This window comes from Lepidochelys olivacea (genome assembly GCF_965140295.1).
Source record: "Lepidochelys olivacea isolate rLepOli2 genome assembly, chromosome: 1".
Classification (NCBI taxonomy): Eukaryota; Metazoa; Chordata; order Testudines; family Cheloniidae; genus Lepidochelys; species Lepidochelys olivacea.
This window is the reverse complement of record NC_140411.1, coordinates 250,624,211-250,646,760: the sequence shown is the minus strand read 5'-3', so window position 1 is coordinate 250,646,760 and position 22,550 is coordinate 250,624,211. Positions and strand designations below refer to the sequence as shown.

Sequence of the window (22,550 nt, the reverse complement as noted above, 5' to 3'; positions counted from 1 at the left end):
ACCAATCAATCATTCATTTTCTGATATAGCTATAAAACTAATCTGAAAAGTTTTCAAAATAAATCACTTTAAAAAGTATAGTGTGTATCTTCTAAAAATGAAACCTGTATTTATCTCTGAGTTGTGAAGAATATGTATTAAGTGCAACAAGAATGCACTTTTATGTAGAAATCCATGATTAAATCGAGTCTTCCTGACTAGTGATTTAAATCAATTTAATTTAAATCAAATCGACCCTGGTATTAATAAGTACATTGACTAAGATACACAGCAATGTGTCCTCCATGCCAGCTCACCAAAGTTTGAAAGTGGTGCTAACTTACAAAAGACATGCTGGAATGAAAGGAGAGGAATCATGGGAATTTGTTACTGTGACCCCAAGTTCCAGAATTCCAACAGCTTCTGGTAGATATCCCACAATACACCATGAGAAAAATCCCAGAATGTACAGAACTCAGCAACAAGACAGAGCACCTGTCTGGAATGCTGAGTGCTTAGACAGAAAAAAAAAAAGTTATTGCCATGTATATGCACTGATTTGGAGGTAAGTAAGTAAAAGCCAGCCATGTGGATGAAATTATTGCAAGATATTTATTCCACAAGTTAGCACGCACAAATCTAAATACACAGAAAACCTGTGTAGACAAGGCATTAGCAATAAACAAGTATTTTATGACACATTCGATGGGTCATTTTGAAGACTTTCACTTTATGTTTGCTTTTCAACATTAAACGGATATAGCAGGTACTTAGCAAATATACTTATCAAAAGGTATGTCCAATTAATCAACATTTCTTATTTAAAAGAAAAATATGCTGATGATAGAATAGCAAACTGTGACAACATAGTACCACCTATCAATATAACTTCCTCTGGCATTAAACATTTCAGGGGGTCTCTGCCCAAATATTAAAAATCATTGAAATTACATACAAAAAAATTGAGTACATGTTTACTGCCAAGTTTTAAAGAAAGTTAAACCAGTTCATTGATTTGAGCTTCTTCTGCAGGTACAGGGAATATTTCCTTCATTTCAGTTTACTTGACTAGTTCAGTTCAATGACTACTTCATTTGAAGTTAAGAAACCAGCTGGGCTTTGAGAAAGCAGGAAAAAAGTTCCTTCCAAACTATGAATAAAAACTAGGTGCAAGAGGATGAGCTCTGCTAGTTCTAAAGTCTTGAAAGACACTGTGACAAAAGCAAAGTCAGTTCAATATACTAACTACAAAAAAATAGTTCCTTTGTTCAATCAATCAGTTTTTTTAAATGCAAAACATTTTGATAAATATCTGTTTTTGTCTTCTGCATCAAGCACATTTAACACAGCTTTATTCAATAAAAAAGCTAGGTGATATTTTTGTGCATTTAGTTAAATTTGAATTTCCATTAAAATGGAGCCAGACCAAAAAAAATCGCAAGTAAAAAATTAATCTAGTAAATAAGAAATGCATCATTCATCATTTTCTAACATAAATTGCTTATATACACATGTATAGATATAGAACAATTTCCTGATTAGTATAAAGAAGCACCAAATTTAATGTAAAGGCTATATTCAGTTGCAAATCAACATGTCCTAGTGATTACCAAACATCAAGAACCAACATTTTAATTATTTTCCTATAGAAAAGTACAAATGCAAAACATGGTTAAAATTGATTTAAATCAATCCATCCTGGTGCATGTCTCAAGGGAAACAATATTGCAATGTGATTGGTCACCAAGGCAGGACAACGAAATGGTGATAGTAATACCACCGGGCCCAGTAGTCTGTACCAGAAAAATCAGGCCACAGGGGAAGGATCCTACAGCATTAAATATAAATGCCCACAATATCCATACAAGGTAGGTAATTAAGAGCTAAAACAATCTCACAAGTCATAATTTTGCCTTTTTTGTTCAATTATCACAGAAGTCTCTTTTTTTTTAAATCTGAAGTTATTCACAACTTTCTTCCCCTGCAAAACATTTGTACAATTCAATTGAACACTGTCCAACTGATCAATGCAGTGTAAGTTTCAAACAGCATATTTCATTGAAATATTAGTTATATAAGATATCCTACCAGGGAAAAGCAAAAATACAGTATATTCCACTTCTTACCAACTTCTCAGTTCCCAGCAAAAAGTTGCCATTATCCAGCAGCTGACATTAAGCAATAAGGCACTATTTTTGAGCCCATGCATACCTGTTTGGGTGTGGAAGAACAATCCACTGAAATTGTAGAAGCTTGGCTACTGTCTAAGTTTCACTTCGCTACAAGGCAGAAAAAAATTTTAAAAAGTATAAACAAAAAGATGCTGTAAGTGTTACACTGTAAGAAGTAGAGCAAACTTAAATCTTGATATACTGCTAGTACTCACATGAGACATGGGGTGAAGCAGCACACAATTTTATGAACAAATCAAGTAGCCAAATTTAAAACAAAAACAAAAAATAATTTAAAATATGTCCAATGTTGCCTGCTTTTTATGATCTGTTACCTTTAGCTGTAAATCCTTCTCAATTTTGCATACAGCCTTGTAGCCATTGTCAACGTCACAATACTGGAATATCCTGCGGAAAATGTCCATTGCACATACCTGTTCTGGAAGCAAAGGGTCTTTAAGTTTGTTGGGTGACACATTACTCTCTTGTGGCTTTTCAGCCTGTGGGTGCTAAACAGACATGAGAATTTTGGCATCTGTGAGTCACCTCCTGTCTCCAGGTGACTCTCAAACTCAACAATGGCTTCAAATTCCTCTGTTAGATTACTGGGACAACACATTATCCACTAAGCCAGTATTTTCTGTGGATGATTCAAACCCTCTTTCTGAAGCAGTTGTAAACAGTCTTGGAAAGAACAGCATCCATGACTCCTTAGCGAGATGCACTGCATCAATTAAAGGATATTTTGTTTTGTTTTGCAACATCCATCGCTTGTAGGTGTGGGTCAGAGAGGCAATGATGCACACATTCAGATGAGTGTGACAGTGACTTTTGAAGTTCTTTATCACATACCATGTCCATCAACTGCATGCCTGACGTCGTGTTGGGAGGCAAAAATTTTAAACACATGTGACAGCTGTACATTAACAACTGTCCTGCTCACTTAGTTAATCAACAGGCACATGTGACTATTTTGTAGGCATAGCTCCCTGTTCCAAGTCTTCAGCCACTCTTGAAATAAACTAGTCATGAAGGCATTGGCAGAGTTTCTGTAGCTCATGGGCAGCTCTGAATAATCTTTAAGGAAAGAAAATAGGTGCTTCCTCTTTCCGATCCCCATATGAAGCAGTTTTTTCTGTCCCATCCATGTATGCACAACATAGCAATATAATGAGGTCCATGGCTTTTTTCCCCCCCTCCTGCAAACTCTTCACCAAAGCAAGGCCTCTGTCTAGAAAGCCAGGCAGAAGAGAGTAGACTTAGCAATGAAGAGGTCACATGGCTGGAACTGGACTAGAAAGCTGGCCAGGGTGTCCGCCCTCCAATGAGAGCTGCTGGAAAGTGAGTGGCTCTTGTTTCCTGCAGTGACCCTGACACTGAAGAACACAGGGTTGGCCTTTCCAACAACTAAGCCAGCCATCAGAGGAGTTGAACTCCTTTCCCTGAGCTGCTGCCAACTGAGCTGCTTTCTATTTCAATATCAGACTGGAAAAATCAAGCATTTTGGCCAGGTATATGCTGAAACCAGAGCCACAAGACTTCACTAATGTCACCTCCTTGCCATTGTGTTGCTACTTGAAGTCTTGGTTTGTGCTGCTCTCATGTTCCTATTAAAATGTCACTGCTATTCTTAACAATGCACAAAACAGATTTCAAGACACCAAGCTTCTCCGCTACTCACTCATGCTTAGCACCAGGCTCACACAGGGCCTCCAGAATCTTAACTTAATCAGTGACAGAGAGGTCCACATGTTTGGCAGCCATGACATTGCAGAAGAAGTGCTCTGCTGCCAAGGATGAGAGCCAGGAAATTGTTTACAGGTAGGACCTCTCTTCTAAAAAGTTAAGTGGTATTCCTGTTGCCAATATCCAAATCCCATGAATATCAAAGTCAGTGGGATAGGATCAGTTCCTGGCAAATTGTTAGGTTTCAGAGTAACAGCCGTGTTACTCTGTCTTTGCAAAAAGAAAAGGAGTACTTGTGGCACCTTAGAGACTAACCAATTTATTTGAGCATGAGCTTTCGTGAGCTACAGCTCACTTCATCGGATGCATACTGTGGAAACTGCAGCAGACATTATATACACACAGAGACCATGAAACAATATCCCCTCCCATTATTATTAACAGCAGGAGAGTGAGTTGGGGGGAGGGGGGCGGAGGGTGAGAAAACCTGGATTTGTGCTGGAAATGGCCCAACTTGATGATCACTTTAGATAAGCTATTACCAGCAGGACAGTGGGGTGGGAGGGGGTATTGTTTCATGGTCTCTGTGTGTATATAATGTCTACTGCAGTTTCCACGGTATGCATCCGATGAAGTGAGCTGTAGCTCACGAAAGCTCATGCTCAAATAAATTGGCAAATTGTTGCTATTAAGGGGAAGTTGTTAATATTGTGATTGCTAATATTGTGATTGCTATTAAGCAGAATCCACTGTAAAATGTTATCTGACTAAATTACACAGCATAAATGGCAAATTTTACAAACAAGTATACTATTAGAATTGAGCTTTCATAGTTTTTACTATCATGAAGTCTGAGTGTTCAGTTATGCATCAGAGGTTGTTCTTACAAGCAAGTCAAAATTCACTTCGGACTTAGATTAAATATTTCTGGGATTTCCCCTACCCCATTAGTAGCTCAGCTATAGTAAGCAATATCAACTTTATAGATGTACCATAATTGGAAAATTCCACCCATGTTACGGGAAATTCCATCCGCAAACTCATGTATCCCCTTGGCTTTGAAAGAATTTTTCCAGTGTCCAACTCTAGGTTTTTAGCACATTGCATTAGGAAACACTGCTCTAAACCGTGGCCTTGTCTTCATTGAGGAGGTGGAGGGGGAAAGTGTGTTCTTAACTCAAGTTAGCTAATTTAAAGGTAAAATCCTAATGAGGATTAGGTAACTTGTAATCTTCACATGAATTAACTTGTGTTAAGACTACGAATGGTCTTGTCTTCTATCTTCACTAGGATTCTATCTCAAGTTAGTTAACTCACCTCTCCCTCGCTCATCCCCAGTGAAGACAAGGCCCATGAGGTAAGATATATTTCCTTAGTCTATGGCATCAAGAAGCATCACTACCAAGAGTGTAAACACAAATCTGAAACTCATGACCACATGCCCCTCCGTTCAATATGCATCTCTTGCCTGAACAGAGACAATGGCGTATGCTTATCTTTTAATTTTAAAAACAGCCTTGTCAATTATCGTGAGCTGCAAAGCTATGACATGTCTATATTTCTTTAACATTACTAACTGGTTAATAGGTGCATTCTTAATTCTGAGACAATACAAATTAAGGTTCTACAAAGTTGGTTTCTCATGCCATAGGAGACAAGGTCTCCACAAAAGGGGTAGAGTATCTAAAACATTTAGGACAGAGACACCCCCCCACACACACTCCAAAATGTTTAGTGTCAGGTTAAGTTATGTAAATGGTTTCCAATTTTATTCTTGGTTATTCAACCCACTGTGGCTAAAGACTCAGCACCATGATGAACAAGGCATAGGTCACTTTTCAGTCAAAACATCAGTGTTTTAGACCAATGGTTCTCAAACTAGGGCCGCCGCTTGTTCAGGGAAAGCCCTCGACGGGACGGGATGGTTTTTTACTTGCCGCGTCCGCAGGTTCGGCCGATCGTGGCTCCCACTAGCCGCAGTTCGCCACTACAGGCCAATGGGGGCTGCAGGAAGGGTGACCAGCACATCCCTCGGCCCTTGCCACTTCCGACAACCCCCATTGGCCTGGAGCAGCGAACCATGGCCAGTGGGAGCTGTGATTGGGCCAGTTGTTTACCTGCCGTGTCCGCAGGTTCGGCCATTCTGCCAGGGCCTTTCGCTGAACAACCGTCGGCCCTAGTTTGAGAACCACTGCTCTAGAGTGTGAAGCCTCACATGGCTTCAGAGTTAAAACATCTGAGCACCAACAGGAACAGAGTCAAGACTTAGGGCAGGGGCAAACATGACCATCCTCATCTGGAGGATGAGGCTCCTAGATAGATTAGGCTTTGTGAATTTCCCAAATTGGAAGCACAGAATTTAAAATGCCTTTCAGCATCCGTGATGTTCAAGACTGACTGGGGCAGGAATGTAGTTACACACAGAGGTCAGTGGGGAAAAAAAGGCAACAGACCCACAGAAATATATAGAGGCTACTTGAAGACATTTCCCTCCCCCTTTCAAAGTAGTACCTGCAGACATGTTAACTCAAATGCTGTTCTTATAATCACTTTTCATTTTTGAAAGGTTAAGCTCACAAGAAGAAAGTACTTTTGTAATTTGTCTAACATTTGTGTTTTTGTCTCTTTAAATTTAAAGGTATACAATCTATATCTAAGCTATTTCACAAGTAACATGACTCTCTCGATCAGAGACTTGACCATCGTGTACATGAACTGTGCCCATGGACGGTGCCCACAGCATGCAAGGCATTATCAGGATAGAAATAATAATGTTATGTATTACTTTTATTCTAGCATTGTCCACAGTGTGCTAGGCACACACAATCCCTACCCCAGTGAGCTCACAGTTTAAGACAACAAGCAGCATACGAAAGGTGGGGGAGAGAAACAGAATCAAACATTTTCTTTTTAAAACAGAAACCAACAACTTCCAACTGCCCCAAATCAGCTGACCAAGAGCTGATCTACACTTAAAAGCTTAAAATCCACACCCCTGACTGCCATAACTATGCTGACCTACCCCCGATATAGATGGAGCTAGGTTAATGGAAGAATGTTTCCTTCAAGCTATCTACTGTCGCTTAGGGAGATGGAATTCCTACAGCAATGGAAAAACCAATTCATCACTTTAGTCTGCATCTACATTACGGGGTTACACTGGCATAGCTATGGCACCGTATATATGCTGTTATAGTACCCATAGTGTAGATATGACCTAAGTTCTTCTAGGAATCATGGCATCAAGAACTGGGTCCTGAGGAGGAATATGGGAGAGAGAATAATGGACTTTCAGATCAGCCCAGAAAGGGCATTCATTGCGTAAAGTGTAACATGCAAGGTGGTATGAAATAGTTGTGTAGCAGACAGGCTGTCAAGGCTGGAATCATTGAGGGACTGGAGAGGCCTGAGAGAGGAGTGGGAGGAAAAAGATAATAAGGCAAGAGCTGATAAACAGGGAGGGGCAAAGTCACAAACAGCTTTGATGGCAAGGACAAGAAGCTCAATCACTGATGAAAACAAGAAGAATTACATGCAGCAATAAGCAAGTAAAGCCTGGTCTGCACTTAAAAGTTAGGTTGGCATTCCTACATCTGTCAGCGGATATGTCCATATCCCTGAATGACATACCTATGCTGACCTAGCACCCAATATAATCACAGCTATTTTGATGGAAGAATACTTCTGTCAATGTAGCTACCATCATCATTCACAGAAGTGGTGTTCCTATACTGACAGGAAAACCTCTTCCATTGGTGTAGGCTGCATCTACGCTACAGGGTTGCCAACATAGCTACAGCAACATAGCTTTGCTGGAATAGTTTGAGTATTTTAGCTGTTGTATTTTGAACATGTAAGGCAGTCTAGAGAGGATGTGACTGCAGTAGTCAACATAGGAAATGAGGGTCTGGACAAGAGTCTTAGCTGTGTGAATAAAGAAAAAAGAGTTAGGATGGTAAAGATTAATGAAAAAGTGACAAGATTTGGACATGGGTTGAATGTATGAAGGGAGACGGAGTAGTTCTTGGATCTCTCTTGTAAAGCACAAAATAGTCATGGTTAGCAATTACTTCTGGACAGCTTTCCAATGAAATATCAAACTGAAATCCTTACTGTGTCAAGTTTTCACTTAATCCAACTCAAGGAATTTAGCACATCTGTAAAAGTCAGTCTGGAGATTCTTGGACATTTGTACCCTTAGGAGCGTCCAAACTGGTCTTTACAAAGGTATGAAAAGCTTTTGAAATTCTAGTGTAGACAAGCCTACTGACAAAGGCCAAATCCTGGCCTCAGTTACATATGAGAATACTGATATTAATAGTATTTCATAGATATAAGTGAAGGCAAAATTTTGCCACGTATTTCCAATCACATCCACAACATACAGGTCCATTATCTAGAACAGTAGTTCTCAAACTGTGGATCAGGACCCCAAAGTGGGTTCATTTTAATGGGGTGGTCAGGATCAGGATTAGACTCGCGGGGGTCCGGGGCTGAAGCTGAAGCCTGAGCCCCTGCCACTCTGGGCGGAAGCCAAAGCCTGAGGGTTTCAGCCCAGAGAAGCAGGGCTTGGGCTTCACCCCCACTCCCTGGCCTGGGGTCATGTAGTAATTTTTGTTGTCAGAAGGGGGTCGTGTTGCAATGAAGTTTGAGAACTGCTGACCTAGAAAGAGGATTCATTTGCAAAATCTATTCTGTCTCCAAATTGGCAATAATGGAAAATTCAAGAGTGAAACAAAGATGTTTCAAGCTTACATGGCAAGAAATAAATGGTTCTGAAATTTTGTTGTGAAAAAAGTATGTTCACTCATGTGGTTATCAGATGCCTCAATTTAAAAAAAATGCACAAAAACAGATAAATGCTTCTGCACTCCCTCCACCCTGGAAGTTGTCCTTGAATTAAACAGAGGTTATTACTCAGCTGGCCTTTGGGGCATCACTCAAAATACACATTCATGCAAAAAGAAAATTTCTAAAAAAATCATCTTGTACTCAGTGATCAAACCTCAGTTTGCAAGCATACACTCAGTGTTCAAAAACCAATAAATTAAGTTAATTTTTATTTTCCAAAAATTCAATCAGGCCCAGATGTCCAAGAGCAATGATAACTGGTCATATACTAAACTCAGTTTTGGGAGCACCAAAACCTAAGTTTTAGGAGCACACTCTTGCAGCAATATTCGTAACCCATATGACTCTATGTCAAACTCAAAATCACCACAAGGGCCACATGAGGACTAGTATATTGGCCTGAGGGGCCGCATACAATGATACAGAAGTATAGTCAAAAATGAAAAAAATGAAGAGTAATATAGAATGCTATAAAAAGTCAATGTTTTAATTTTTTTTAAAAACTAATGTGAAGAGGGGTTTCTATAAAATATAAATACCTGTAACTATCCCTTATCTGGTCAGAAACACTGATGATGATCTACACTAACAGTCTATCAACACAGCTATCATGGCAGGAACTTTTTAAAGTAACTACTCATACAAAATACATTGCCACTTTTAACATTCTTCCCAACTACTCCCAGCAAAGAATCATACATGCTGAACTTCATACCTCAGACTGCTCGTCTAGTCCATGAGGCCCCACCTATTCCCTCCCTTTCCCACCTCCATTCCAACTCCTTCCCCAAATCCCCGCCCCACCTCTTCTCCACCTCCTCCCTGCTCTCCCCGCCCCCCCAATCCCTCTTGGAAAGTCCTAAGCACTGGGAGGTAAGTGGAGGAGCGGGGACGTGGCAGGGGGGATAAGACAGCCTACCAGGAAACTTTCAGGGCCTGGTGAATTGCCTTTACTATTGATAAATTAAATTAACCTGACCTAATGATCTTGTCCTATGAGTGAAGTTTTTGTGCTATGGTTTATACACATGCAGGCATTCTGAGACTTACTCTTCGACAGTCTAAACTTTAGGAACAAAATATAAGATATCACAGACTCAGATTTTGTTCACTGAAAAAAAATCAAATTTGAATGGTGTGAAGAGGCTTACAGCACAACATAAACCAAATCTTTTTGAATTCTAACAAGCTCTTGAGCTTAAGGAAAATTGCAGTAATGAGTTCTACTGGTTAAATAAGTGGTTATACAGTTTTACACAACACAACAGTTTTTTCCATATTCATAGATTCATATGTTCTAAGGACAGGACCATTGTGATCATCAAGTCTGACCTCCTGTGTAACACAGGCCACAGAAATTCCGCACAAATAATTCCTAGAATATATTAATGTTCTTTTGTTTTTATACAGATGCTATGCAAACAACCAATGCTAGATTATGACTAAGGCTACATTTTAGTCACGGGTATTTTTAGTAAAAGTAATGGACGGGCCATGGGCCGTAAACAAAAATTTACGGCCCGTGACCTGTCCATGACTTTTACTATATACCCTTAACTCTCCATCAGTCCAGATTGTACCCTGGGTAATGCCACAGTCATACATACATTGCCCTCTTCAGAAAACAGTCTTGCAGCATTACACCTTGCACTGTAAGCCTGCTTCAAAGGTATGCATTCAAACCTACCCATAAACCCATATTTATGCCATACTTGTTTATGATTGATAGAATCCTCCACAAATTCCACTTTATTGCCAGACCTTACAGACCTTTTTACCTAGCTTCATACTAGGTTTGCAAGACAGAGGCATCTGTACCAAGCAGACCCAATATAGATAACCATCCGTAATTCCATACCTGGTTGATTGCAAACTTCATAAGCCTCAACAAAACAAATCTTATTTTCTGACAGACACTACACAAAGAACAGAAGTTACAATAATTTGACTAGTAAGTTTCCACAGTAAAACTTAGCATTTGTACAGGACAAAGGTGATTTTTTTTTATTTTTATTTTTTTAAAAACAGAATGTACTGAGCTGAAGGACATTACATAGATAAGAGGAAGTTATCAGTACAATGAACACACAAAATGTACTGCCAAGTCGTCCCTACATTGGTAAGAGGTGAAAGGCCTGGCAGGCATGCATGGTTAGTGGTAACAGAAAAGAAACAAAAGAGAAATTGCATGGGCAGAAAAATGTATGTAAACTGAAGCTTGCACGTGGTACAGTATTGTATTTGCTATGTAAGACAATGCTTAATGTTGACTGGATGATCATATAATCCGGAATGGTATAGATGTTAGAATGTAAAGGGAAATTTCTTGTGACCCACATATGCCCCAGGAGAAGGTAGCTGATCAATTTATTTTTCTGTGTAGCTATCATTCATTGCTTTTATAGAAATTGCAACTGCAAGGCCATGTTTTTGGTTCAAACAAAGGTCTGAATTAATAAACCTGAGTGTCTTGGCCCCAAGCTCACCCAACATTAGTACAGTTTCATTCCATATGTGGTATAATCACCACTGCAGCACCAGCATTACATATAACTAGCTCCATAAGCAGTAGTTTTCATCCTAGGTGTAGGCATAATGCATTATGGAACTCTGGTTCAGTTTGGTCAAGAGTTCTCTCATGTCACAATGGACCCGAACTACAATACAATAAGTGTGGAAAGGAGATACCTTGTATTCTCCATAAGTTAAGCAGGGATTCAACTTCTTTGTGAAGTGGGTATGATGAGTCATCCCTGAGCCGGTGAGTATTCTGAGGTAATTACCTGCAAGTCCTCTGAAAGGCCCATGCTAATGAACCAGGGCCCAGCCAATCCACAAGCAAGGGCCTAACCCTGGGAGACCCCAAAACAAGGTATATAGGCTCCTTAGGAAACAAGCCACTCCAGCCTGCAAAACATTGCTACCTTAAGTGACAGGATTCCCAGGGGATACAACTTTTAAGGGGGCACAGCAGTACCCCAGTTCCCTCTCCAATATGGGCTGTCTTTCACAATACTTTCCTAGTGACAAGGAGCAAACCCCTCTAGGCACTGTGATCACTCAGCACAACAGCATGTGGAGCCCCACCAGATAGATAGCATGAATGCTCCCAGAGACACTCGCAAATCACACCAACCAATGTCCCCCACTTCCAGCCTTGCACCCTAGAGCTGTACCATCTTGTCCCGGTCTGAAGCCTAACCAGTGCAAGTTTATTACCTAGTCCACCCCTCCCTCAATGTGGAGAGGACATACACAAGCCTTTGGGAAATCTCAGCTCAGTTTACAAGCACTTCAGCCAAAATACACTGTTTTAGGTAAATATAAAACAGAATTATTAACTACAGACAGATAGATTTTAAGTGATTATAAGTAGTAGGCATAAAAGGTCAGAGATCGTTACCAAGAAAATAAAAAGGTAAACACACAGTCTAAATCTTAAACCTTATTAGTTCAAGCAGTTTTCTCACCCCACTAGAAGTTACAGTACTTAATACACAGACTTCTCTCTCTCTATCCTGGGGCCAGTCACCACAGTTGAAGTCCATCTTTTCAGCATTCTTGTTGCTTCCAGCACAGGTGGGGGAGGAGAAAGGCCAAGGCAAGATGCCACTGTCCCTTATTTTATATCCTCAGTTTACGTGCCTGGAAAATACTAGCCCAGACACATCCTGTGGGCTTTGCCGAGTCACAGCGTTGAGCAGTCCCCCAGTATAGTCTTGTGCAACTGAGTCCTAGAGTTGGTGCTAGCACAATTGTCATTGAATTGTAAATCCCTTGATTACAACTCCCCTGCTGATTAATGGTCATTGAACACCTTCCTGGGCGTGGTTTGCCTTCTTTGTCTGTCATTAGGAAACTTGTAACACGTTTCAGTAACAACCATACAGCAAAATGTCATAACTTAATATTTACTCATGATATACTTTTTTTTTTTGACACAACAATGGGTTTCAGCAGATCATGACTCTTCATATGACATCTTATGTGACATGCTTCGTATGAAATATATCATAATTACATAACAGGAGTAAACATGGGGGTTCCAAGGTGCTGCTTTGACTACAGAGTGCCACATCTTCCCAGGATTCCCAGCTGCCTGGTAGTTCTGACAGACTGCTCCACAGATTGTGCCTGTTCCTTCCCCAGCCTGCACTGGCACCCAGGCTAGCCTTACAGTGGAGGGAAAAAAGCAACCGTAACCAAATCTTTAAACTATAGTTGCAGCCATCACTTCCACAATCATAAAAAAAAAAAAAAAAAAGGGTAAGAACAGAAGTGTTCAATCTACTCTTTCCATTTTATTCATTTTATTCTACCATACCTCCCCTCCTATTCAAGTAATCTCTGAACAGTCCTAATCTTATCTGTCTCCTGACTATAGACCTCTTCTATATTTAACTTGTCAGTTTGGATTCACATTTCATTTGGGCTGTTTGCGCTCATGACCTCAAAACTCAAGAGAATTCACCAACAAAAGATGATTATATGGCCTAACCCCACTGTCATGGTTACACGGCTTACTGCAACTCTATCCCCTTTCTAGTCTCCGAGTGCAACACCTCATGTGTCAGGCCACATGCCTTTACCTCTCCTGGGTGGAACTCTGCAATCCTTCCACTCCTAGGCCAGTCCAGGGACTAGAACAACCTATGTATCAACAATGCTTACCCAATAAGTTTGACTGGGGTCAGCCCATGCCAAAGTCTAATGCCTTTAGCGTATGTAGTGACCAAACCACCTTCTTAAAACCAAAGCGTTTATTTCACAGTAGAAACGAAACTTCCAGAGAAAAAGAATTTTAAAACAAGTCGACGTGCAAGTCTATCTTATCTAAAAGCTCACCATCCCCTTATGGGTTCAAATTTTAAAAATACAAGATGGGGGGAGGGATAGCTCAGTGGTTTGAGCATTGGCCTGCTAAACCCAGGGTTGTGAGTTCAATCCTTGAGGGGGCCATTTAGGGACCCTGGGGCAGAAATTGGGGATTGGTCCTGCTTTGAGCAGGAGGTTGGACTAGATAAACTCCTGAGGTCCCTTCAAACCCTAATATTCTATGATTCTGTGTCAGGTAATCACTGATTAATAATGATCAACACAGCAAAGCACAGATCGGAAAGTTATACATACCAAACCAGACTGGATAAGTGATTTCACAGCTCGATTCACTCGCAACTAACACCCAGAAACTCTCCCCTTTATATGCAATGTGTGTTTACAGAAAACGAGAACGAAAACACGTTGACCTACAGAGCTCTTTTCACTGTATCTGGTCTAATTGATAAGCTAAAGACACATGTAACCAAGTCATTGACAAAAAAAACAGGAGTACTTGTGGCACCTTAGAGACTAACAAATTTATTAGAGCACAAGTTTTTGTGGGCTACAGCCCACTTCATCGGATGCATTGAATGAAACATAGTAAGGTATGTATATACACATACAGAGAAGGTGGAATTTGCCATACAAACTCTATGACATTGACAGAAAACATCTGTAAGTAGTTCCTGATAATGAGCAATTGGGAGAGGAGTTTAACTTATCACAGAGAACATCTGCCCCTCAGTAACAAGCAGTCCCTTTCTTGTGGTTCCACCTAGTTTTGCGGGTTGGCTAGGAGGAAGTAAAATATTCAGAGCTAGTAGTTCTAACCTTGCCCCTTAACAATCCTTGTTTGTGGAGGGATGGCTTATGCTGAGCTATTCTATTCTCTTCCTCCCTTTTCAAACTGTGGGTCATGACCCAGTACTGAGTCACAGAATGCAAGGCACTGGGTCGGAGGCGGCTCTGGTCAGCACCGTCAACTGAGCCATTAAAAGTTCCACTGGTAGTGCTGCCTGGCTAAAGCAGGCTAGTCCCTACCTGATATGACATCGCGCTGCACCCTGGAAGTGGCCAGCAGCAGGTCCAGCTCTTAGGCAGGGGGGCCACGGTTCCTGGCCAACGGGTGTGCGGGGAGGAAGGGCGGCGCGGAGGGGAGGCCTGTGGGCGAGAGTCATGCAGAGCTGCTTGTGCTCCTCCACCTAGGAGCTGGACCTGCTGCTGGCTGCTTCTGGGGTACAGCGTGGTCCATGGTACTAGGACAGGAAGGACATGGTACTAGGACTAGTCAGGACTAGTCTAGGACATGGTACTAGGACTAGACAGGAAGCCTGCTTTAGTACCCCCGCTGCGCCACCTGAGATAAGCCCATGCCCCAATCCCCTGCCCCAGCCCTGAGCGCCCCCCCAAACCCAGAGCCCCTTCCTGTACCCCAAACCCTCATTCCCAGCTCCACCCCAACCCTCTGCCCTAGCCCTGAGTCCCTCCCACACCCTAACTCCCTCATCCCCAGCTCCATTGGGTTCTGGGCATCAACAATTTTCTTCAACTGGGTTGACAGAAAGAGTTTGAAAACCATTGTCCTGTTGAACTAAGTTTAGTCATAGAGTAAACATCCCAATAATAGGTCTACCTACATTATTACAGAGCAGCTTATTTTGTTACACCTTCTTTTTCCCCATTAAATATATCAACTTCACTCATTCCCATACTATGCTGCTTGTTTGAGGTTTTCTTCAGGATGAATTTATGTATAAGAAAGGGGATCAAGACATTTTTAAACTGTTTTCCCTGTTTTTTGATAAACTACTGGCATAGTACTAGATTTCTGCTACTATGCATCTATTTTCTAGAAATATACCAGACATCAGATAGATCTTTACAATGAAAAGCACATTCCATTACAGACTTCATCTTGGTGCAAACAAGATCACACCTATAAACGGTGTAAAAAAATCCATCTGGGGCTGCTTAACAGCTTGCTCTTAAAATGATTAAAACAGCTAAACTTCGGAACACAACTTTCTCACCACCAAATGACAGATCTTTTATTCTGCCATACTTCTTTTCTCCCTACCACAAGCCCTTCTCAGTTATCTTTTACAGTACTGAGCAAGTCAAATCTCTTCAACGTGCAAAAGTCAGCAGTAAGAAGATGCAAAACCACCAACAAATCCACATCACAAACTGCACTGTTCAGCTTTCTCGCCTTCTGTTTAGCACATGCAACTTGTCACAGATGATAACGGGTGTGGCTCCAAAAGGAAATAATAGAAGCTCCTTCCAAGAACCAGAGCTAGATCTAGAGAGTGAAGTGCCGGAGAACACCATGCGGAGAATAATCCAGCGGCGTGAGGGGGGTGGAAGATGTAGATGGTATCAGAGAGTTTGCTCCGTCTCTCGTTTCTGACACAGGACGCACCGCAATAACAGCAGCAATTAGGAGACCCCCGACAGAAGAGTGGTAGTTAACAGAAGAATCCCAAGCCCCCACTTGCTCCTGGAAGAAGTTGCCCGCAGAGCACACACAGCAGAGGGGCCGGGCTCCCTTTCAATATCGAACTCCCCCCCCCCGCCATTCCCGCATCGCGACATGACCCAGGCACTCACTCACCCCCGTGACCAGTTCATCCCTACACAACAGCCACGGTGGGAGCGGCCAGAGACCCCGGGCCTCTCCCGCTGCCCGCCAATGGGCGGCGACCCACGCGAGCACCTGCCCTCCCCTTCCAAAGGGGGGCCGCCGCGGTCGCTGACAGAGCGATGGCAAGAGCGGCGCCTCTCGGCTTCCAGCGGCGACGGGCTCCTCGCCCTCCAGCTCCTCTAGCGAGGAGCCCGGCCTGGGGTGGGGCGGACCGAGGGGCACTTACCCGGCGTGCAGTGCAGGGGCGAGGTCGGCGAAGGGACGGGCGAGGAGGGGGACGCCGGCGGCTGCAGCTCCTTGGGGGTGCCAGGGCCGGGGGACGGGGCGGCGGGGGGCAGCATGAGGTAGCGGTCGGGCTGTGGCAGGCAGCGCAGGCAGAACGAGTGCAGGCAGGGCAGCAGCTTGGGCCGCCGGCTCTGGATGTGCTGCCCGCACACGGCGCAGGTGTCCAACAGGTTGAGCTGGGCCGCCTCCCCGCCGCGCTCCGCAGGGCCCTGCCGGCTCTCGGCCTCGTTCTCCCCGCTCAGCGCCGCGGCCCCCGCTCGATCCGCCGGCCAGGCCCCCGCCGCCACCGAGACCGCCGCCGCCGCCGCCTCCATTGTCCTTGCGCCGCCCGGCGCCTCCCGCCCCGGGGGGTGTGGGGAACGCGACTCCACCGGCCGATCCCCGGGCCGCGCCGCGCCGCGCCGCCAACGAGCGGACCCTGCCCCCTCCGCGGCGTTTGTTATCCTCGGAGGTTGCAACTGCACCCGCGCGACACGGCCAACGGCCAGCCGGGCCCCGCCCCCTCCTCGGAGATGGGTCTCCCCGTCGCCCCGCCCCCTTATTGCACATAGATTCCGCCCCGCTCCTCCCCCTGGCTCCTCCCTTTCCCCTGTCACCGCGCACTGGAGACCCCGCCCACCCCCGTATAGCTCCACCCCCAACACCGCCCGCTCTGCACACGGACCCCCACCCTCGCCCCTGCTCCACTCACACAAGCTGTTTCCTGGCCCGTCCCCTCCCCTCACATAGCTCCATCCCCCACCCCTCTCAGGCCTGAAAGTCCTGCTTCTGCCTGGCTTCCTCATCACACCACACTCCTTCCTAAAGGGAAACTCTGCTCCCTCTCAGGACAATACACCTGGCCTGGGGGAAGGGGGAAGTAGGGGGTTTATCCCTTCCCTACCCTTTCTCGGCTTACTACATTTGAAAAGGAAAAAAACTGGCACCCACCGCCAGAAGGCAAGCCCGCCCCCTAACCATAAGGCAACTTTGCAACCCCTGCCCTTTCAACAGTCACTTATAGTATCTACAGAAAGGACACACATCGATAAGATTCCAGAGTGGTAGCTCTGTTCGTCTATATGAGCAGAAAGAAGGAGAAGTACTTGTGGCACCTTAGAGACTAACAAATTTACTGGAGCATAGGATTGATACTATTGCACAACTCCTCACTCTCACATGACTCAAACCTTCTCTCACACATGCATGGTGTGCTTACAGTGGTGGTGGGCAGACAGCTACTGTATTTTCAACAGTTTTGATCTGTTATCGCTTAAACTGCAGAAGTGAGAACACTGCAGCATCTTTAGCTGGACACAGAAACTTTTAACTAGGGCTGTCAAGCGATTACAAAAATTAATCACGATTAATCACACTGTTAAACAATAGAATACAATTTATTTTAAATATTTGTGGATGTTTACTATATTTTCAAATAAATTAATTTCAATTACAACATAGAATACAAAGTGTACACTGCGTACTTTATATTTATTTTTGTTACATATATTTGCGCTGTAAAAAACAAAAATAATTATTTTTCAATTCACCTCATACAAGTACTGTAGTGCAATCTCTTTATCATGAAAGTTGAACTTACAAATGTAGAATTATGTACAAAAAATCTGCATTCAAAAATAAAACAGTGTAAAACTTTAGAGCCTACAAGTCCACTCAGTCCAACTTCTTGGTCAGCCAATCACTCAGACAAAGAAGGTTGGTTACAATTTGCAGGAGATAATGCTGCCTGCTTCTTCTTTACAACGTCACCTGAAAGTGAGAACAGGCCTTCGCCTGGCACTGTTGTAGCCGGCATCACAAGCTATTTATGTGCCAGATGCGCTAAAAATTCATATGTCCCTTCATGCTTCAACCACTATTCCAGAGGGCATGCGTCCATGCTGATGATGGGTTCTGCCTGATAACAATCCAAAGCAGTGCAGACCAACGCATATTCATTTTCATCATCTGAATCAGATGCCCCAGCAGAAGGTTGACTTTCTTTTTTGGTGGTTTGAGTTCTGTAGTTTCTGTATCAGAGTGTTGCTCTTTTAAGACTTCTGAAAGCATGCTCCACACCTTCCCCTCTCAGATTTTGGAGGGCACTTCAGATTCTTAAACCTTGGGTCCAGTGCTGTAGCTATTTTTAGAAATCTCACATCAGTACCTTCTTTGCGTTTTGTCAAATCTGCTGTGAAAGTGTTCTTAAAATGAACATGTGCTGGGTCATCATCAGAGACTGCTTTAACATGAAATATATGCAGATTGCTGGTAAAAAAGACCAGGAGACATACAATTCTCCCCCAAGGAGTACAGTCACAAATTTAATTGATGCATTTATTTTTTTAACAAGCATCATCAGCATGGAAGCATGTCCTCTGGAATGGTGGCCAAAGCCTGAAGGGGCATACAAATGTTTAGCATATCTGGCACGTAAATACCTTACAATGCCGGCTACAAAACCTTGCAATAAAGCCCATTGCCAACTGTGTCCACATATCTATTCAGGGGACACCATCATAGGGCCTAATCACATCAGCCACACTATCAGAGGCTCGTTCACCTGCACATCTACCAATGTGATATATGCCATCATGTGCCAGCAATGCCCCTCTGCCATGTACATTGGGCAAACTGGACAGTCTCCACATAAAAGAATAAATGGACACAAATCAGATGTCAAGAATTATAACATTCATAAACCAGTCGGAGAACACTTCAATCTCTCTGGTCACTCTGGATGTGTCATTACACAAAGGAAAACTATTTCCCCATGTTTATTTCCTCACCCCCCATCCCCCACTGTTCCTCAGACGTTCCTGTTAACTGCTGGAAATGGCCCACCTTGATTATCACTACAAAAGGTTCCCCCCCTCCTGCTGGTAATAGCTCATCTTAAGTGATCACTCTCCTTACAGTGAGTATAATAACACCCATTTTTTCATGTTCTGTGTGTATATAAATCTCCTCAATGTATTTTCCACTGAATGCATCCGATGAAGTGAGCTGTAGTCATGAAAGCTTATGCTCAAATAAATTTGTTAGTCTCTAAGGTGCCACCAGCACTCCTTTTCTTTCTGGCTACAAAAGTGCCATGCAAACGCCTGTTCTCACTTTCAGATGACATTGTAAATAAGAAGCAGACAGCAGCATCTTCCATTAAAGTAAACAAACTTGTTTGTCTTAGCGACTGGCAGAATAAGAAGTAGGACTGAGTGGATTTGTAGGCTCTAAAGTTTTACACTGTTTTGTTTTTGAGTGCAGTTATGTAACCAAAAAAATCTGCATTTGTAAGTTAGACTTTCACAATAAAGAGATTGCACTTCAGTACTTGTATGTGGTGAATTGAAAAATACTATTTCTTTTATCATTTTTACAGTGCATATATTTGTAATAAAAAATAAATATAAAGTGAGCACTGTGCACTTTGTATTCTCTGTTGTATTTGAAATCAATATTGAAAATGTATAAAAACATCCAAAAATATTTAATAAATTTCAATTGGTATTCTATTGTTATAAGTGCGATTAATCATAAGTTAAGTTTTATTTTAGTTAATTGCATGAGTTAACTGCGATTAATTGACAGCCCTACTTTTAACATTAGATATCCCAGTGTATTGTGGGAATAATACAAATCTTTAGACCCCTTTAAAAAAAACCCAGCAGATTAAATTATTTTTCTGGCAATTGACAAATCCATACAAAAATCAGCCAGGCCGGTCAAATACAGGCTAGGTCAGGGATCGGCAACCTTTGGCATGCAGCCCGCCAGGGTAAGCCTCCTGGCGGGCCAGGCCAGTTTGTTTAGCTGCTGCATCTGCAGGTTTGGCTGATCGTGGCTCCCACTGGCCACAGTTTGCTGCTCCAGGCCAATGGGGGCTGCGGGAATTGGCACGGGCTGAGGGATGTGCTGGCTGCCACTTCCCGCAGCCCCCATTGGCCTACAGCAGCAAACCACAGCCAGTGGGAGCTGCGATCAGCCGAACCTGTGGATGCGGCAGGTAAACAAACTGGCCCAGCCTGCCAGGGGCTTACCCTGGCAGGCCGCGTGCCAAAGGTTGCCAATCCCTGGGCTAGGTGGTAACCCTAATCCCCTCCTTTCCTCCCACTGTTTTCAACCAGCTGTTTCGTCCACCTGTCCTAGGGACACTTGCTGGCTCTCTATTTCCTAGCCTTTGGCCAGAATGAGTGTGATGCAGAGATTTGGACATAGGGTGACCAGACAGCAAGTGTGAAAAATTAGGATGGGGTGATGCATAATAGTTGCCTATATAAGCCAAAGCCCTGAATATCAGGACAATCCCTATAAAATCAGGACATGTGGTCAACCTACTTGGACACTGTGCTGTGTATCAACCTGCAAACTCATCAAGGATGAGGACTGTTCACAGATACAGGAGATCAAACCTCAAACAGTTTAGGAGGATCCCACCTAACTCTGGCACCTAGCCACGGTGATTGTCACTCTTGCTCTCTCTCTCTATTTTTTTTAACCCTGAGTTTTGTAGAGGTTGTCATGTCAATAAAAAATCTTAGGGCTCCTCTTCACAACTTTTACCCTAAGATTCAAGCTACACTAAACCACAAACGTTTTATATTCTGGAACAAGCATGTGGGCCATGTCCAGACTAGCCTTTACAGATGTGCCAACTACTTGAAGTTAATTAAAAATCAATTAACTCAAAGTGGAGGGGAAAAAACCTCCACTGTAATGCAGCCATACTATTACTGAACTGAGCGCTAACCTAATTATCTCTCTCCTCCCCACCCACAAAAGACACTGCCTCCGCATAGGGACATAATTAATCAGACAAATGGGCACACGAAGAGTATTAGTGTAAAAAGCTTTTAATGATGTAAGACAATTTTTTTTTACCACACAGAACAATGCTTAGTAAGCATGCTTATCTTCACGATCCAGCCTCAACAATTACAGTAATAAGCTCACGATCCCACCAAGTTGTTTCAGGACAGAAGCAATTTTGGATTTAAAAAGAGGGACAGTTAAGAGATAAAGCTCATTCTCTTCCTGGGAATAACACCACAGGAACAGGCTACTCTTTCTTAACCCTTCTGTCTTATTTATGTTAATAAGAACGATGCCAGCCAGCCCATCTGTCATCTGCATGTCTTCTTTTCTCCAGTCCTGCCGCATCTCCCTGCCTTGCTTAGAGCAATCAACAGAAGGGTGGGGTCTTCAGTTTCAGTCATTAATATTAATATACACTAGCTTTCACTCATGCTCTCCTCTTCCCTCCCCCCACTTCTCTTCTCATTTAAGGTGGAATTGTTTCAGGATATCCAGAACAAGACAAAAAGCCATCTGAGGGGGAACTGGAATAGGCATTGCCAGACAAGTAGCTACTGAGTATGCAGTTGCAATAGAGTGAGACAGAAAGCCATTTAAAGTGGAATTGCAGTAATTGAGTACTGAAAAAAAAACTAATTAATGCAGTTCATTTTTTTTCTTCTGCAAAAAAAACAAAAACCCCAGCAGTTTCTTTTTCAATGCATCTTTCATTTACATGGTAGAGAAGGGATAGGAAACACCAGGTCTGTTATGACATCCTCAGATATATACATTTTTAAACTAGCCTTCACAGAAATTCATACATAAAATTTTACCTCAGAAGCATGCCAACACATGAAACAGGAAAATATTCTACAATACAATAAAAATAGAAAACTCACTCTATTGCAAATTGATTTCAGAGGCTATTGCTGTATTTCAAGAAATAAAAAAAATGATATTTAGGTCTGCAGACTGGAGCAGTTACAGTGGGAAGCAGTTCAGATAATTTAGTGTGTACACTAAAAATTGCATTGCTCTGTTTTACAGGTATGGATACTGAAAGTACAAAGGTTACTACTCTCTTGTCAAGTATTTTTCTTCTTTTTATTATTAATTGTTTTAACTAGTCTCCTAGAGAAACAAAGTGGGTAAGGTAATATCGTTTATGGACCGCTTCCGTTGGTCAAAGAGACATGCTTTCAAGCTTTCGCAGAGCTCTTCTTCAGGTCTTCTGCCCCGGTGCTTGATGCAATTTTAAAGTGTTTGTTTCCTCATTGGTCATAAAGAAATATCAGGGCTGGATTAAGGCAATCCCATGCTCTATGCATACCACAACACAG

General features: G+C 42.7%; 1 protein-coding gene across 5 annotated transcripts in view; it reads right to left on the bottom strand.

The window, feature by feature from the left end:
• TRIM24 (tripartite motif containing 24) overlaps positions 1–16,929 on the bottom strand; it is a 138,620-nt gene extending 121,691 nt beyond the window's left edge. For 2 of the 5 annotated variants that reach the window (XM_084638426.1, XM_084638428.1), the window contains exon 1: positions 16,379–16,924. In XM_084638426.1, the coding sequence (XP_084494552.1) occupies positions 16,379–16,751 (373 nt within the window). In that variant the 5' untranslated portion in view covers positions 16,752–16,924. Of the gene's footprint in view, positions 1–16,378 lie in introns of all 5 variants that reach the window. The other 3 variants (XM_084638430.1, XM_084638429.1, XM_084638427.1) reach the window with 3 other exon arrangements.
• Positions 16,930–22,550: the final 5,621 nt, after the last annotated feature.